This window comes from Cheilinus undulatus, linkage group 3, assembly GCF_018320785.1.
Source record: "Cheilinus undulatus linkage group 3, ASM1832078v1, whole genome shotgun sequence".
In the NCBI taxonomy this organism is placed as follows: domain Eukaryota; kingdom Metazoa; phylum Chordata; class Actinopteri; order Labriformes; family Labridae; genus Cheilinus; species Cheilinus undulatus.
Window position 1 is genome coordinate 30,359,871 of NC_054867.1, and position 19,679 is coordinate 30,379,549.

Here is a 19,679-nt window from a genome sequence, read left to right on the forward strand (position 1 = left end):
CTAAGATTGTATTCATGTCTAAAGAATGCTCCCAAAAAGAAGTAGAAGGAAAAAATAAAAAACAAAAACAACAGCTTATCCCAAATGTCTTCATCTGAAATGCTGCATAGCTTATTGCCTCTGTGGAGTGGAAGTTGAAGATAAAGAATTTGAATTTCAAATATATAATTACAGAAATCTTTATGGTATTGGCCGCCTTTCTATTGCAATACAGTCAATCATACAAGGCTGATCAGATTTCTCTGTTATTCTATGTATATTCTGTTCTACTCGAGTGTTTTCCTGTAATAGGAGGAGTGCTACAGCACTGAATAAACACACCATTTAAGGAAACTTTATTTGGAAAACTGCAAAACATCAGGGCTACTGCTTGCGCTGAGTACAGGAATGGCTAGTAAGCTTCATTCCTGCACAGTGACAGTCTTTAGGACTCAAGGGTAAACACAACCTGCACCACATGCCCAAACAGCTGCTCAGTCTACAACACCCTAACAAGATTGCAAATATGTTCACACAGAATTTATTTACCGTCACACTCACACCCAGTCAACATAATCATTCTTCTATGATTTGCAGCATTTACTACTCTAGTTTTGGACTGTTATGAAAAGTGGCTGAATAAAAAATTTAGCAATTAACTCCCCAACATAAAGGGCCGCTAAATTTGTTCTTCTAACATATTGATTTCATGGGGACCAAACCACTTCACGTGATATTTACATGAATATAAGAAAAGAAAAATGTTTAGAGGTAGTCATTATCCTCTAATAAGACACGTCATAAACTGTTACTGCTGTTTTCAAAAGGCACAGTCCATTCTGTTTTTTTCTAAGAGTTAAAGTGACAATATGTAACTTTTCCACCATATAACAGTTTCAAAGTCAATCTAAAATCGCTGTAACTTTAAACAGACAGAACGGCCACCTTTGCCTGCTTTCAGCACTGTGTAACTGTCATATTAGACCACAGCTCTCACAAGCGCTACAGCTTCATAGCACTTGTTCATACACCAGCCTTTACTGTAAAGAAGCCAGATTGATACAGTTTGATACAATGGCTGAGGCTAAGAGAAGGAAGAGGATGGTGACGGATGAAGCCAAGATGAAAATGGCTGGGGAAAAAGTAACAATCCAACGACAAAGAGTGAATCCCTGTGTTAATTATTTAAACAACATATTGCTTTGTAACATTCAGCTAAATGGTTATCGGTGTCATTGGTGCCATCATTGGTGCCGTCTAACCCTAGATATGTTTCAGGTACGCATTAAAAAAGTAAAAAGGTCCATGTAAAAAGTCTCTTGCTTTACTCAACTCAGCTTTATAGGTTTTCAATTTTTTTTTCTCTTGGGAGAGCCAGTTTATTCCATTCTTTTGCAAGTTGGTGCTGTACTTAAAATTTAGGATGAAAAATTTCTTTAAAAGGATCAACTACTGGGTATTACAAACATTTTTTGTTATTCTTAAAAGTTTAAAAGCATGCAAAGTGAGTGGCTCCCATTAGTTTTTAATGTGCAAATTTTCAGTGTCAAATTCCACCATCAGTTAGTCTGTAGGCTATACTGTTTATATCATGATGATTTATTAGATATGTTGTTACACATATTGGCTTTAAAGGCATGACTCCCTCTTGTTACCTCAAGGCTTGTCCCAGAAGGCATCAGAGAGATCACTGTAGGTAGAACTACAGCTACCTTGGCTAATTTTCTGATAAATAAAATCTCACACACACAAACTTCATCATGCCAGGCTGTACCTCTGACCCTAGTCAATGAAGATCTGACGCTGGGTGAGCACCTGCGACAGCTCCTTCTGGAGCTGCCGGTACTTTTGGTTATCAGGCAAAGATTCAATAGATCTGGAGCACAGAGGAGAGGCAATAGAGTGGGACAGGTGAAGGAGGTGTTGGCATGAAGACAGGCTGAGAAAAACAGCAGCAGAAATGTGGAGCAAAAGGCAATAAAAGGTCTGCTGAAGAGGGTGAAAATGGGAGTTGAAGATAAAGTAAATGGAGTAAAAAATGCAACTAGAAAGAGGTGGAAAAACCACGCTTCATGAAATGCTACCAGATATGATGAAAATAGGAAAAAGCAAGCATAATGAGCAAGTATAATGTATATTGGTAAATGCATTTCCACCAAGTGGCACAAAGTGCTAATATTTTCTAATGGTAAAAGTTGGGAAATATACTGAAATAACTGATCTGTATAGTCCTACTTTTTGGCACCCTTCTGTTGGAATGACAAATGTATCAATCTAATCCTTAAGAGTGGAGTCAGATTCATTGCAGTCCACTGATTGGACAAAAGAATCTTAACTTAACACGCAACTGTGGCAATAATAAACAGTTTCAAAGTTAGCTCCACAGCACTAGTTCACTCCAGCTTTGAGCTATAAATAAATCCCTTGGCTCCTCTCAATATTGTTTGATACAATCGCTGAGGCTAAGAGAAGGAGGAGGATGATGATGTATGAAGCCAAAAAAAGAATAATGGACATGCACAAAAGAGTGGTGTCTTATATGTGATCAATAAGAGCGGGAGCCGGTTTCCTTTATCTTTTCCTTATGTTTTGTTGTTGTTAAATGGACCAAAAAAAGCCAAAATGGGTCAAAAGAAGAGCCGTTTAAGAGCCACAAGACCTGCTCTTACAAATGATCCATATCTCTAAAAAGAGCCATAATCCCCATCACCACTAGTGAGGCTAGATAAATTTAGCTGTGGACATGCAAGCAAGATCAGGATTTAAGGTACCAAACTGTGCCAAGTTGTTCTGAACCAAACTGGACCACCAGGTGGAAATGCGCCATACTGTATGTCAACCAGTACACAGAGGCTCCGCTGAAAGGACTTGCTATTAAAAGGAAGACAGCTGTTAAAATGAACCAAACTCTTGTTGTGTTACCTTAGGCCGTTGACAATGTCCTTGGTCTTGCCAAAGTAGATTTCATTCAGTGTGGAGCGAATCTTGTTCTCCATATCCTGAAACAAGAAAAAGACATTATTTAGTAAAAAGCACGATTCCTATATTCAACTCTATCACAACTTATCTGTACTGGAAAAGACAAATTTAACACACTACAGGATAACATGACAGACATCTTTACTAGTGATGAAGAATAAACAATACAGATTACTCTGGTTTGAAGAAAAAAGAAAACAAGCTTCTCTTGGTTCCATAGCCTCCAGCTCTTAAACCTGAACAGCAACACTTAAAATTTAAACAAAGCATTTACTTGGAAACTGCTTTCATAGTTCAGACTGTTGCTCATACAATATTTTACCAATGTCTTTCTGTCAACCCTCTTATGTATTCTTTGTACGTTTTCAACCGTAAAGTCCTATTTACAATTTCATGTTTATATATAACGTGATTAGGTGTCACACTGACTTCGACAAGGCGGCCGATGTTGGCAATGTGGGGAGTGTTCTCTCCAACCGTTTCATCTTTTTCCATCTGTGAAAAAAAAAAGACACAAATTTAGATTATGGACAGCTTCACTAAGGCTGGATCAGTCATCCTGTATGTTCTCCTGTTGTTCAACACAGCACCTGTCTTGTGAGGCTGCCTCCCAGGTTCATGGTGCCAGAGCCAGTCTTGGTTGTCTGGAGCCACAGCATGACAGTGGAGGTGAGTTTATAGTGAGCACTGCGACCACTGGACTTCTCCTGCTCGTACAACAGACACGACAAATTATGAGAAAAATTGTCCAAACTAGACAGAAAAGGCAGAATTACTGTATTTTGAACCGTCACAACTTCTCTCTAAAGCAGTGGTTCCCAACCTTTTCCAACTCAGGGCCCACTTTTAAGTCTCAAAAATTTTCGCGGCCCACCTCCGACCCCATAAATACTGAGGCCATATAATGCGTTCTCAGAGCACTTTTTTTTAAATTGAAGATTGAACATAAAGGACTGAACTGAATACAGGAGAAACATGTTGTCCACAGTCACTAAAACAGCATCTGTAACATGTTTCAACATCTTCAGTATTACAGTTTTCAAGGAGCTGTCCACACAACCTCTAGATAACAACAAAAGTTCCTATTTCTCATTTGCTTGTCACATGTCTAATACTTGAAGGAAAAACAAAACAAAATAGTGAAAAGAATATTTGAACATTTTTAATATCCTTTTAAACGTAACTGAGTTTTAACATTTAAAACACTATTCTGTATATATTTTTATATAATTACACCCCCCCACACAAAAATCATACTATTTTGGAAATGATTTGGCGGCCCACTTGCAATACCTTCACGGCCCACCAGGGGGCCACGGCCCACAGGTTGGGAATCACTGCTCTAAAGTATTGAGGAACAAAATCCCTGCTCCGAAAGGTGGTATTCCAAATGATCCATTCTTGTACCTGTATTTCTTTATTATGACTTATGGTGGGATCCTGTACATGTATGCACAGACTTCATTGCAGCAAGGGATAAATCCAGTTTACAAAGGGTGAACCGATCCAATGATTTGGACAGACTTCACTGCATTCAATGACTTCATATCATCTTCACAGAGTAAACGCAGCGTTCTGTAGCCAGAAAAAGCCTGAAGTATTAGTCTCTAGCCCTACAGAAATTGCACTTCTGCTGCAGCACCTTCACTATGCTTTTCTGTTCACACAATGTGTCAGCAACAGCATAATATTAGTGTCCCACTGTGTGAATTCACATTGTGTTACGAAGTTGCAGGAGTACAAGAAGCACAGCATGTTAACATGCAGTGGGATCCCCACATGCACACACTGATGTTGCCTTGTTTGCTGTCATGTTACACTGGTTGCACTTTATTCCCTCTGTTATACCTCCAGTGCCAGATCAGAATTAAATCAACCTTGTCCCACCATTCTGCCTTTGTGCACTGCACACTGCACGTAAGGCCTAAAAGGGATGTGAGTGATCCATCTTTGGAAGTCTGTAAGCACCAAATGTTACTTCTCTGTCATTAAAATGTTAAAAGTGTTGAGAAATTTGGATCCTAGAGAAATGATGGGGCAGCAGAACAGGCATTTATCTAGTGTAAAGGAAATATGGAGCTTTAATGAATAGTTGCTTCCTGTTGTTTAAAAGGAAGAGGCAGCTCAAGAGGCCTTTGATTTAAATGAAATACAGCATGTTTCATGGCAGATTTTGTGATAACAATAATAAACTACAGGCTGTCTACACACTCTAAACTTAAATTTCAAGACTTTTTAAAAGGCCTTTTAAGACCTGAATTAAGAACAAATAATACCACTTTTTGCAGCAAAAGGTCTCAAAAGTAAAGACGCGCATGATTTTTCAGTACACCTGCCCAGGGCTGAATTTAGTGTCAGCCCTGGGCAGGTGTAATGTCAAATGGTATAGGACAAAGATATCTTTTTGTTAAAATCATCCATATTTTATTATTTTTTTAGCACGTTTAAACACCTCTTTTTAATCAAAATACTGTGAAGTGATACTCATCATAACATAATGTAGCAGGTTTGCTAAGCTGGTTCTAAAGATTAGCAAAAAAAAAAATTAAATTATAATTAATGTGGCCAGAAAACAAAGACTGGATAAAGACATGTCTCAGTCAAAGTGCCTTTTATAATTTAAGACCTCTCACAGGTAAAAATAAGACTTTTAAAGACTTCTTATGACCTTCAATTTGAAAATTCTGGTTCAGACTATTTAAGAATTTTCAAGGATCTTCAGGGACTTACCTCTTACTGTCTTCAAGTCATTCCTTCATATCTGTTTTAAATGCTGCATCACCAACACAATGTACCTTGCATACACTAACCAGTTGGACCTTACTGACAGTACAGAGATTGATATACATTATATTTGGATTAATAAACCAATGAAGTTATAAATGCCCACATTTTACATCTCAAACCTGGCAAAATAAATTTAACTTTGAACCTGTTTCCTCTTGGCTACCGCCCCTCACCTGCACCTCCACCACATGGATGGAGTCCCAGCACCCTTTGATCTTCTTGGATCCGTCCCCAGCCTTCTTGATGAGAATAACTCCAGCAAAGCCATGATCCAAGTCCCAAAGGTACACGGAGGATACACCACCTTCAAAGTACCTGAAAAACACAGATGTCAGAGGTCACACTCACCTTTTATAACAAACCTCCCAGGAAATTACTCGGCAGGTACTCACAGATCTCTGTACTGGTCGAAAGCATTATTAGCTTCGACCTCGAGTTTCCTCAGGCGGGCTGAAGGCATGGCACCGTCTTCAATAGGAGGTTCATATTTATTACTCCATGGGGATCTGAAGCACCAAGAGGAAGACAGAATTAAGCGTGAATATCTTAACAAAAGTTTAGGGTTTGTGACTGCTAATGAGGAACCAGTCAGTAGCCACTCATTGGAATGCCTGGTGGAGAGAGTCGAAATACAAAAGCTTAATATTTAGACTTTGTTCTTGCCCTTCACCCCTTTTCAAACATGAAAGATGGCTTGTGCTGGCTTCATCTATTCATAAAAGGGATCATTATTTATTGCAAACACTTTTTAACGCTGAAGATTGTTGTGCTGTCAGTCCAGAAATACAGAGTGTTAACTGAAATTTCTGTCATCAGGTATGTGATTGGCAAAGAATAAAATAACATCCAGACCAGAGCAGGGTGTGGCACATATCACTGATACAGAGCTTACAGTTTATGTTTAAGTGCAAGAACAACTGCATCCTGATTAACATCCACGAACATATTTTTATCAGTAAATTCAGAGCATAAAATTTGTGTGTCCTGCATTTTTGGTGAAATTTCATTCAACAATTTTAGACTTTCTGCATAATTTTCTGTTTATCGATTAGTTGTCCTCTTTGCACCTGTAGGTAGTGGCCCAATCCATTAGTGTTATACAGAGGAAGCAAAGACCCATTTGCAGAAAGCTGATGAGTTTAAACATTAAGAGAAAGGGGAAGAGGTTTTTGTTTTCTCAGTTGCCAGGTCACATCTACATTTTAAACAGTTTTCTTTCTTTTTTACAGCTGGAGCCTTTGTTGTTGATAGTCAGTGAAAGAGAGAATTTCCTAGCTTCCTGTTGAATCATCTGATGAAATTACAACTCAAGACCCATCTGTCTCTAGTTCAGTGATTAATGAAACCATCATGTTTTATCTTTAATTCCTACAGCTTTTACCTCACTCAGACAACATTCAATTCACCCTCATTGAAATGTTAAAAGGTTCAAGGAGAGCTGCAGGGGTTTTTACGTTACTATGACTTTATCACTTGTAGAGAAATTAACATTTAACATTTAAAATCAGTAGGATGGGCTGAAAAAGTGGCACACTGTGATGACACTGTGTCCAAAAGGCGACTTCTCTTATTGCTCCTCTACTCTAACAGCTGTCCGTACGCTTCTTGAGAGCTGCTCGTCAGAGGGTCAAATACCTTTCTGACATTTAAACCCGTGATAGTGGCTGCTTTCTGTAAAGTGAGAAACGAGCTGGGGTTTAAATTTTGCATTCATGCCCTTTCCTGTCATGTTTTTAAGGAGGATCACCTGAGATAATGTGCATATTTTTGGTGGTACCCAAATTTGGCAGCCACTGTCTGAGCACATTTGTTCCTTAAAGTTCACTGTATTTTGCAATTGTGAGTGCTCTGTGCTGTGCTCTAGTACGGTGCACTTCCTTGGCAGTGCCACAGATGGAAGCGGTACTATAGCTAAAGCAAGTGCAAAGCATGAGTGAGCAATATGAACATGACTTAGAATTTATATGACCATTCCTGGACAGTCATTTTAAACAATGGTGGAGTGTAAGAGGGCTGTATCTGACCAGAACGACTCAGAATAAGCCACAAAGTCAGTAAAGTTACTGTAATGTGGACTGTGTATTTTTCCATAGTGGTGGCTCTAGACTAGGCTCCTTGTAAACCGCATTACACAGGCCAGCAGAGTCCTTCAGTGGAGTGTGGTTCAACTGCCCCTACCGTGAGTTTGCCCAAAAATATTTTTCCTGTCTGTTCTGACTTAATGCAGCGTATTTCACATATTCAAATATTTGAAACGTAGTAAAAACTGAACCTGTAGGAGTCGCCGTCTCTGTTGTAATCGCAGAGCAGATAGTCTTTACCCACCACCTTGTCCCGGGCAATTTTCAGGGGCTGGTCCACAGAGGAGAGGAGGTCCTCACACAGACTGGGTACCTGAGAGTAAACACAGTGAGGTTAAGTTTTGTACTACACACATTTAAAGATACTTACTCACAAGTTTGTAACACATCTCAACTTTTCACAACCTGATTTAAAGTGTCTTTGCAAAGACACAACACATGAGCTGCTGCTATCCTCCTTTCTGTAACATTCCCTCATTTGAAAAAAATACTAGCAGGAGTATGTATAAACAGGAGAAACAAAAGCAGAGTTGTCTCTAATTTCTCATTTTTTCAAAAATGTATCTCAGGTTTCAGCCTGAGTCACTTAACTGAAGTTATTGCACTCAGCTGGAACACAATACCAATGGGAAACAAAATATCAAGAGGATAAGAGGGTACAAATTACTTCTCACAGACTGACATGGACCCCTGTTTCTGTGTCTTCCAATACCAGAGCACAGACACAAAGAAAGGCCCTGTTTCCCCTCAAAAAGCCCCCATAACCTCAAACCACCCACACCTGGAAGTCCCCCTCCCTTGTCTCACCCTGTGAGACAAGGGAGGGGGGGTTTTAGAGACTGCAGAGCTGTGACGAAGAGACAGCAGAAATGTGAGACAAACAGGAGGGAAAGGAGATTTTGGGTGATGCCAAGAGGAGTTTGATCAGAGATGCTGGTGCAAAAATGCGTCTGGCAGGGGGAGGTGACTGACAGCTGTGATAATAATCACTAACTATCGGGCATGCTGAGATGGGCGAGGAGAAAGCTTAGGTGCAGAGGGGGTGAGGTTAGAGGTGAGAGAGGAGGAAGGCGAGCAGCTGGGCTTCTTACTGGTATCGACTTCACAAAAAATGGTGCCATGCAAACACTGGTAAAGTGTGATTTGATGTGTGTCAGATGTGGCTTAATTTGTCAGACTACGGCCAGACTCATAGCTGGCATAGCCGTGTCAAAACACACTAACCTAGTTAAGAAAGAAAACATAAGAGTAAAGGTATATATGCTGATGCAAGAAATTAGAAATGTCAAATATCACTTCAATGTACACGTACACGTACACTCAACACAAACATGTAAATAAACTCATGCAATGGGTGCCACACTGTGTAAAACATACTGACAGAGAATCAGAGCCCTGTCTCTATAACAGGATAATAGGAGCATGTCAACACTGAACTGAGGGGTTTAACTTAAAATCAGCTGCTTTGGTAAAGTGGCTGACAGAAAATCCCTTTACTTTAAGAAACTGTTTGCTTCTTTTTGTCCTTTCCCACTGAGCCTAAGGGAGTAGTCTGGCGGGCTGTTTTACTTCCTCATTCACACGATCAGTATCTAACCACATATTAAATAGTTTTCATGTGCAGAAGCTAGGGTATTAAGAAAATCTGACTTCATAACTCAAGGACTTACTTTATTTTGACAAGATTAATGCCTAATTAAAAAATATTTGGAGACAAGCACAACAATCAATTTCTTTAATTTTCAATATGAGGCATCGTGGGTTCATTTTCAGCTCAGCATTAGAGTTACTACTCACTCTATGGGCTCATTGAAGTTTCTGTATAAAACTATAACCATAATAAACTGAAGTAATGCAGTAGTGGCTGCCTAAATATAACAAATGTGTTCAAGGTTTTAGACATACGGATACCCTTAGAAGAATTCTGCTTTTGATTTATCAAAGCATGAAAGAAACTCTGCTTCTATTTAAGAATAAAATATCATATTACTTTATACCAGACAAAAATGAGAGTCAGTGTTTTTTTTTTGTATTTTTTAAGATCGTCTGAAGAAAAACATGGCAAGGGAAATCTGCAAGAATAAAGCAAAGAAGGTCAACTTACCAGGTCAATGAGGTCACTGAGGTTCTTCTCGATCTGCTGAGGAGGCAGACGCCTCATCAGGTCCAGGGCACAGTCCAGCTGCTGCTCATTCTGAAAACATACAAACAGCAGGGAAAACACTTATTACAGGACAGTATCAAATTATAGTCATGAACAATGGCACTGGGCTTTAAAACACAGCCCCTCATGAGCTATGGTGTTGTCTGCAGGTAGTTGGTTAACTTTCCCTCTTGACCTTTGGATTTATTATTTGAATTATTTGAATGCTGCATGTTAAACCACCAGAGTGGTCCAAAACCACAGTTTAGAGGTTGAGGACAGTTTTAAAGTTTATGTTATGTGAAAAACAGACATTAAGAACTATCAATGTAGCAGCATTAGCACTTTTCCGGAGTTCAATTTTACTAGTTTTTCTGTGCAAGTAACCCAGTTAAGGTCAACAATTAACTTAAACAGTTTTTTGAGAAGCTATTCTTGGTGCACAGATGGCCTTGTGGTTAAAGCACACCCCATGTATGCAGGCAGCCTAGGTTCAAGTCCAGCCTGTGGCTCCTTTCTCGCATGTCTCTCCCCCATTCTCTCCTGTTTCCATCTCTATCCACTGTTCTCCTGTATGAAGACATAAAATGCCCCAAATATACCTTTAAAAAACTATTCTTAATCATGCTTTTAACTTTATAATTTGTACAGTATTAAAATGAGAAAACTTCACAGAAAGATCCTGTTTTATTTCAAAAATAAAAGGATCTACAGGTGGTAAGACATTAGTTTTACCACAGGAAAATGTAGATGATACAGATGGAAAGGAAAATGAAATTAGCTAAAGGGTAATAAAATCAAAATGAGCTCAATGGTAAAAGGTGCAGTGTTTGATATCACCAAGTGCAGATGACTTGACTTGTCCAGTGAGTGGACTGTGAGTATTTTCTAAACCAACTTTAGGTTTAACAACTTCTCAGTATGAAACTAGAAATTCCATTCAAAGGATCAGTGTTATATAAGCAGAGAGACATTTTGGTGAGTATCTTCCAGCTCTGGCTTAGCTATGGTAGCTTAATGACCAATTAGCATGCGATTAAAGAAATTTCAGTTAATTCAATTTCACCTAATCCCATCAGGATTTACACATTAACGCTAGCAGCTCTTGTTGATTCTTTACAGTGACAACAGTTTAAACTTTCTACATTATACTAGAAGATTTAAATCAGAACCACTAATTTATCCATTTCATTAATTCCAGTAAAGTTCTTTCTTAAATTATTGTGTTTTTTTAAGTATTAGGTCGTCCAAAACAGCCAAATGAACCCTTATGAAACACCAGAGGCTAAAGAAAACCGCTTGACATAAAAACTCCAGATGTTTGGAGGATCAGGTCCAGACGATATCTGGACCTGAGTTTTCACAAATCTTGAATGTTCCCAGCTAGCAGAAATTTAATTCAGGCCAAGAGCATCGAGAGCACCAAAGTGAGACCCTTTATAATGGCTTCTGGTTTGTGTTGATATCTAAAATAAGTGGGTAAACAATGTTGAGGTGAGCAGAAAAGTATAAACCACTGAAACTCTGCAACATAAATCCAAAGCACTAACAATGGGGGTATCAGGATAAAGTCCATCTTGTGTCCTGTTTGACTGATGTGGACATTTCACAGTCTCGTTAAAGGCTCCTTCAGTTAATGTTCGTACATGTTCAGGAGTGCAGTGCCTGTGTGAGATTGAGGCTATCTCCATTAAACATGAATAAATTTAGCTTGATTTTATCTTTACTGCAGTATTTTACAGATGAGTCTCATCTTTACACTGCTGCCAATGATCAACAACTTACAATGTCCGTTGGATTTAAGACAGATTTTACTGATTTATTTAGTCCATATTTTAACATCACAAGAGCTCTGGATTTTTTTTTTGTTCATAGATACAAACACTACAGCCATCTGCACATCTCCTGATGGGTATCTGTGTTTTTATCTTAAAACAATGATGCTTTGGCAAATCTTTACTTGCTTGAAATAGTTATGATCCAAAGATAAAGCCTTTGTAGAGCATTTTTATTAATATCATTCTAGCGCATCTAACACTCTCCAGACAAACACAATAAAAAAGTCACTTGGTCTCACAGGTTTAGGATCATTACACAGACTCTAAAACATACGTAGATTTACCCATGACTACAGTTTTTGGAACACTATCACTTCACTTTATGAACTACAGGAAGCTATCCTGCTGTTCACATGGGCATCTGAATAAGCCATCCTTTAAAGGAAATTACTGCTACACCTATTAAAAAAAGCATCAAAATCAAAACTGAATTTGTTCACTGGTACTAATATGCACAAGAATCTGACTTATGTGGGAGAAGTCTACGTTACTGTTGCACTAGGGCTTCAGGGTCTAAAAATGAAAGAATTACCACCTCATACTCTTTCACACCTCCACACAACACCCTGATGATAAAGGCTGGTTACATTCTGTACAAGGGTATGAGAGGATCTCACCCCTGCAGCCAAACTCTGCTTGCACTGAGGAGTACAAGACAACTTTTCTAGCTCAGAAAACAAAACAGCACTCATGGTTTGTCATATGAGGAGTTGCAGTGAGAACAAACTCTGGAGTAGTAAATGAACTCTAAACATTAAAAACTTGGACCAATACAGATCCCAATAAATACAAAACTGTTCACATTCAGAAATATGGTAAATCTCATATGAAATCCAGTGATGTCAGAGTCTAGAAGTTCCTCAATTAAAACAAGAGCAGACCAGTATCCATCCCATAAACAGTATAAAACACTGAGACTCTATTTTACTCCTTCATGATTGCTAATGTGAACAAGACATTGAACTGCCCTTTAAGAAAAGGGTATAATTAAGACAATGGGTTGCATAATTCACAGATGTTTCCTTAATCCTTTATTACTTGGATTGGATATCTGAGTTGGTCTAGCATAGCAGGAAATCCCCACTTACCACATTTTTATATGGAATGAAAATCCATTTGTAATTAAAATGCTTTCATTGGTTGCTGTAAGAATCATTGGTCTGTCAGTTTTTACAATCCCTCTGTGGGGAGAAAAATGTGATTTATTTACTTCACTTGAAGTTCATTGTTGTTAGAGAGATAAATTACAACTTCACAAGTCTGCACATTCTTAGGTCGTTCGTATGACTATTTCAGCTGCAGATTTTCTTATGATGCTTGCTAGAAAATACTTAGTCAGGACTTGGCAGATATGCCTTTAAATCACTCTCGGCTACTTATCAAGCAGCATCAGTGGGAGAAACATGCATTTCAAATGAGAGCAAGTTGTACCAGGTTATTAATAGGGATGGAGATTGAAACCCAGGTGCGTAAAAAACTGTTTAAGTATTTTTGAAAGCATGGGAATGTAACTTTTTTGCTTACGGATACTGCTATCGAGTCTCACAGGTTCTATGACATGACATCATTTTATCTTATCACTAGTGCAAAAACATTAGAAATGCAAAAGTCTTGTTAATATCGCGGTATCACAGAGACTGAAGTGCCTCGGTGTCGCCGTGAACATGTGACGGTTTCAAATGGTAGGCCTTCTGTGAAAAACGTGTAGTTCTCACAAGCGGAGCAGAGAGAAGGTAAGTAAGAACCACAGTTACCATTGACTGTGTGTACCCACCACCCTTTGCACTCCACTTGCTGGCTTGATCTTACAGCGCGAAAATGGTGAATACTATGAGTGGTGAGGGCAAATCAGTCTAGAGGGAGACCCAAGCCACAAGTTTTTAGGCTGTGGAGGTGACTTTTAAATCTGATATGTGGAACTATTTTGGTTTCCTGGTATCAAGAAATGAGAAAGGAGAAAAGGTGAAGGACAAACAAAAACAATATGCAGATACCGCCAGACTGTGGTGACACACTGGATGAAGGAAAAAAGTAACATGAGGAGTCACTTGGCAAATCATCACCCCCACAAAATTCGCAAAGATACGAGTTGCAGAATCCAGCCAGGCCAAAAGACTCTTAAAGAAGCGTTCAAGACCCCACTTCCCCACAACGGCGCATGGCTCAACATAGCACAAGCATCTGTGTATATACTAGTATAGCCAAAGACCTTCTACTTTCCAGTGGTGGACAACGAAGATTTAGAAGGTTAGTAAACACACTGGAACCAAAGTCTAAGTATAAATCATAGACTGTAGAAAGAATTGGACAAACCCCATGTGACATCAGTCGTCTGCTTACAATAGGCGGGCTAAAACGGTTCTTGAGGCCCATTCGTGGAGGCTTCCATATTGAAATCGCGGTCTCAACCGAACTTTGGATCAACCTAACGGTCCGCCCACTAAACACGACTTCCTGTCAGCCTGCTAGCTAGCATTCTGGTTGACAGAAACAGAGCCTCTGCCTGCCGAGCTACCTGTCAATCAAATGAGATGCGCCAATCAGCTTTCATCCTAAATATAATCCAAATGATCATGGTACAAAAAAATTCACCCCCCGTACAGTGGGAGCACAATGAGACACTAGCTAATGAGACACATTTGGTGTTTTGAACCAGGCTGTAAACCAGTTTATTTTGTGTGTCAAAACCAGCTGTGTAACATGTGTGCAGACGGAACTTCCGGTGTTCCTGCAGCCAGCCTCAAGTGGACACTCGGGGAAAAGCAATTTTTGGCACTTCTGCATTGGCTTCATTTTTTAGGACCGCTTGGTATAAACGTTAGGCCTAATGCACATCAACGACACTTTTTTGCACATATTGTAATATTTAAAGTGCAATTGTTTATTAAATGTAGACACCCCTTTTTTCCCCTAAGTCTTCATTTGTTGTTTTGGGATACAGCAATAAATACCCTACTGCGAACTTTAATACTGTTAAATCCCTAAAAAACATACATCAGTTCTTGCTGGTAGGGACATAAGCTGAAAGCACACAAGCATTACGCACCCAATTAAACTAAAACACTCTATCTTCAACTGAAAATAACTCCAGCTGTGCTGGGAGTAGAATAACGCAGGCTTTATACTGCTACAAAGCAATGACCTGTCTCATCTAATCAGATCAGCACCGAAAAGTGCTACCAAACTTTGTAGCAAGTTCAAATTTCACATGAAGAAAATGAGAATTCTGTTTTTAATGAAAAACTGATATAATTACAGTTGTGAGGATGAGGAAAAATAAAATAAATATCACAGGTGGAATCATTACCTCTTTTAACTTTTGACCTCAAGCTCATCTACACTTATATCACTTCTGATAAACTTCTATTGAATTTTCATTTTGTCTTTCCACCAAACAACAGAAAAGTATTGGTAACAGTATGGATAAGTACTTGGATTGATACAGAGGATCGATGAGGGTCTAATTATTTATAAATATCAACAATGTCCATCACAATTTACTGATAGGGCTGAAACAACTGAAACATGCTTTTAAGTGCACCCAACAGTTGAGCTCATCTTTTGAGCAGATTTTGACTTGTGAAATACAGAAGATTATGCCTCTCGTTTGGAACCACAGATTGCCAAGCTTTGACGATTGCTAACAAACCTCAAGATATGTATTGGACCTCGATAATAAATCGACTTTAGCCTGTTCAAGTAATCAACCTACAGTGACAGTGATTTTTCACCGTCATCCCACTCAGAGATTAAGTTCAATTGTGTTTCAAGCCCCAGACCACTAAAGAGGTCTCATACCATAACAACTATAAATAAGAACTGATTTGATTTTATGATATTAAAGATTCCCACCCAGTGTTTCATTGCTGCGAGTCAAAACAACCCTAGTCTTAGGTTGGACCTGCAGTTCAATGTGTGCATCTTCTCACAAACTGATGAAATCACGTTTGAACTGCTTAAACGTTTTCCAACTCAAAAAAAAAAATTTGCTAACATACAATATAACTGTTCATTCCTCTTAGCTAGCTAAATCGTACAGATCCTGACTAATCTCAGCTCTGTCTCAGGGAAGATAACACTTCATAAAGATTACACTAGTGTAGGAAGTAAAACACCTGAATCAAAAAAGCTCAAGGGTACATGAATTTTAAGAGGAAATGATTAACAACACATCCTGAGACTAAGTGAAGACAATTCCTTTTTTGGTTTCATGCCACAGTTGTATAGCAAAGCTTATTTGTTTACTAACTAAGTCTTCTGCAAATCCTAAAAAAACAAGGTCAATTTCCCCCATAAACCACAGTTTGTTGAGTACCAGAGACTTTTTAAAAATCCCCAGGCTTCAGGAAACATCAAATACATGACTTTCTTTCCATAATGCAGGTAATTCCATTAAAAAATAAATAACAACATGTTGTTAGCAGAAGCCAAAGAATAAACAGGACTGCATAGCATAGCCTTCCCTCAAGGGTTTTCCCCTCCCTGAAATATGCAGTGAGCAGCGGGATATTAGCAAGTGAGGGGGTTCAACCAGCTACAACATGAATACCTGGGGAATGTGTCAAAAGACAGAGGCAGGTATGTAACTGCAGAGGAGAAAACTGTTTTTTTTTTTTTTTTTCCAGCTAAAATGATCACGTTAACAATTGTGAAGGTTTTACCAGAACTTTATCAGATGGTGTCATCAAGGTGACCTCACCTTGGCCAAAGTCTGAGTCTTCAACAGGAACAATCTCTGGATTTTCTGTAATGTCAGTGTTGTATGACAGGCTTTACCAACATATCTAGACTGATCTAGACTACATTCCTTTAGGTTTAACCTTACAATTACATGTGTATTTAATGGGATAGTAGGCCAAACACAGAAGGAGGTCCTGGAATTAAAGGCACACTAGCATGTAGTGTTGTCCCGATATCAGATTTAGTCATTCAGATATAATGCTAGTAAAGATGAAACAATATTGATATTTGTTTCCATACCAAGGTGACAAAAAAAAGTCCCACGCTTCTTACATTGGGGCATTTCCTGTTTGTAATGGCCAATGTTTACAGGCAAACTCCTACACACTGTCCAAGCTGCACATATACATTAGTAATGTTTAATTAAGACAGTACACCTCTCTCTGTTTCTCTCTTGATAGTTTGTTGTTTAAAATGTAACTTTAGATCCGTGTTTTTTGCCAAGCTTGGTAGTTTCCCAGTTTATCTTTCATTAAATTGATGGTGATTGTATCATTCTAACACAACTGATAATGTAAAGTATCCAACAATATCAAACCTTAATGTGTAGTCTATGAAAACCAACTGAAATTTGCTTTGGAAAAATAAGCAGACCATCACCAAACGTACCCAAAAAACAATGCATTTATATTGGACACAATTAAACAAAACAATAGTAATACTTTTGTGCAATATTATTTAAACACTTCTTTTACCACACCTCAGTATTTCAACAAGGCTCTGTCTCTTGGCTTATCTTGTAAGTAACACCTCACAAGTGTATAAACAGACTGTAGTCGTGCAGTGGCTTGCTGGTCAAAAGGACCAAAAGGAGCCCTCTCTCTATAAACATTTTCCTCCAGGATGACCCTGAGCAAAGCGCAGGTTTCTCAGTAATGTCTCCAACGTCAAATCCACTGCACTTCATTTACGTTTGCCTGTTTTAACATCTCTCACAGCTGATGGATCAGTCTGCTCCATCAGACACCTGCGCTCCTTGACGCTTTGTTTACCAGTGCTCTTGTCTCTGTGTAATCACTAGCTCAAACCAACAACTCCTGGGATCTGGGGAGACCTGTGACATGAAGCCAGCAGGATGGATGAGGCGAGGCCGAGGGGAGTGGGCGACTGCAGAGAACATCCAGCTGCTCTTCCCAACTCAGGCATGAGATATTTGCAGTCATGTGGAAGTACCACAAAATCCACTTTTAGAGACAGTGTGAAAGCACTGTGCTCTGTTATGCTTGAATGTTAGAAGCAACTATCTGTTTCGTCAACACCATTACTGACTCATTTCAATCATTTTTATGCCTTATGGGCTTGAGGGGAGGGAAATAACAGACAGGGTAAGACGTAAACAAGCTGCTGATATGATTTGGAGGGACTTTAGTGGCTAGTCATTCCCTGGAGAAAACATTGCTAGAGTCGTGATCAAATTTACAAGGCAGGAAAAACTCAGCAGAGGAGGCTGACAGCTCGTCATGGTAAGGAATAGGAGGAGCAAGCGGTCTTATTTTAGCAACAGGCAACCGGGCGCTGGACTATTTTAGCATGAGAGTGCGCGTGTTGTGCACGATTTTTGGACTATGTGTGTGCGTTGCATATGAGGACACCTTACTAGTACTATTCACGAACTTGTGACAAATCCATAACATCCTGTGCTAACTTTTAGCCTACGGGGCTTCTAGTTTGGCTAAAAGCTAGCTAGCAGCTAGCTTACTAGTCAGAAGAAACAGCTGCTAGCTTAGCCACAGAGGTAGTTTATTTGTATCCGGTTAGCAGAAGTTTAGCAAACAGTGCACACACATCGGTGATTTACACACTTGGATCCCCAGCTGATGCTCTCAGGTTACTACCCAGCACCTCTAGCTGCCGCTAACCTAGCTTAGCACCCCTATCCGCTAGCGCTTAGTTAGCAATAGCCAGCCGCCCCACCAAAGCCCTCTCTCCCCGTCCCCATCTCTCCCTGCCAGCTCTGCCGCGGCCCTTACCATATCTGCGGCGGTCTGTGGCGGTCTCAGCGGGGCAGGGGAGCACGGATTCACCGATGACTTTGCACCTTAGCTTTACAGTGTTTTAACTATAGGCTCCTCTTATTTCTTGTTGTTTAGTTGTTTTTGTAGTCCCCCGAGGAAGATGTTTTGTTCGCCTCTCCCTCACTGAACCCAGCCCTGTCAGCGAAATTCACTTCCTCAACCGGGCTACAGGAAGGAGGCTGCGCTCACAAAACAGGCCCCGGTTGCATGTCCGGGTCACTCTGAGCTTTCTCTGCAACAACCAATGGCGAAGGAGTGAGAAAGGCATTGCCAAGTATGGAAAGGGAGGAGTGGTGCAGCAAGTATGCAGGCAGAGAGGGCAGTAGATAGACAGATACACTGATGGAGCTACAATCGCTTTACCAAGGTTAGGTGGAAACTTTATTTCATTTCAACAATTCCTTAAATAATCAGACAAACAACAACTAAAAGTCTGAACTTTCTGCTTTTTTTTTTTTCCAGAATCAGTTTTAATAAACAAAAGTTATTAAAAATCGTAGTGTCTCATCTTCTTTGACGCTATTTCAAATATTTATTTTGTAGACACTACTACATTCAATCCATGTTATTTAAACAGGCATGTATAACAAAGACATCGCCTCAAGTAAAAAGTAAACAAAATGCGGAAATAATATCACATTTAAAATACACACTACAGGTAGGCTTTAAAACACACTCAAAAACAGAAAGCAAGAACGCTGTAAAATTAATTAAAACAAAAACAAATGAAATTCAAGCGCATAAAGATCATTATAATGGACAAAGAGACAGAAACCTCCCATTCTGAGTTAAGATATACAAAAAAATCCCCTTTATCTGCAATATAAAGTAAAAGGTTTTAAATGTTTTTGATTCATATGTGTTGGGCATTTGAATGTGGATTTGGCTGGGGGGATAGCTCTTTCATTTTTTGCGCAGCTGTTCACATTCTGTTTCATCTCTTATTTAGAGGTCCTTTAGAGGTCTGATGTGTAATATTTAGCCTTGTAGCATTTAGCAAAACAAACCTTGGGAGAAGGAAACAAAATATTTATTAATCGTCCAATCTAAATGAGTGTTTCATCACCTTAATAAACAAAATTGTTATTGTTTTAATAAGTGAGGACAAGCCTGATAA

The 19,679-nt window shown here is 39.2% G+C and overlaps 1 protein-coding gene across 1 annotated transcript; it reads right to left on the reverse strand.

Annotated features, from left to right (window-relative positions):
• Positions 1–1,736: 1,736 nt before the first annotated feature.
• Positions 1,737–18,774, reverse strand: capzb (capping actin protein of muscle Z-line subunit beta). The gene is made up of 9 exons (XM_041783711.1): positions 18,518–18,774; positions 9,931–10,020; positions 8,018–8,139; positions 6,138–6,251; positions 5,919–6,060; positions 3,549–3,665; positions 3,388–3,453; positions 2,902–2,978; positions 1,737–1,855 (listed from the first exon to the last, which is right to left on the reverse strand). Exons 1-9 carry the CDS (start codon positions 18,518–18,520, stop codon positions 1,762–1,764), a joined length of 825 nt encoding a protein of 274 aa, XP_041639645.1. The 5' UTR covers positions 18,521–18,774; the 3' UTR covers positions 1,737–1,761.
• Positions 18,775–19,679: the final 905 nt, after the last annotated feature.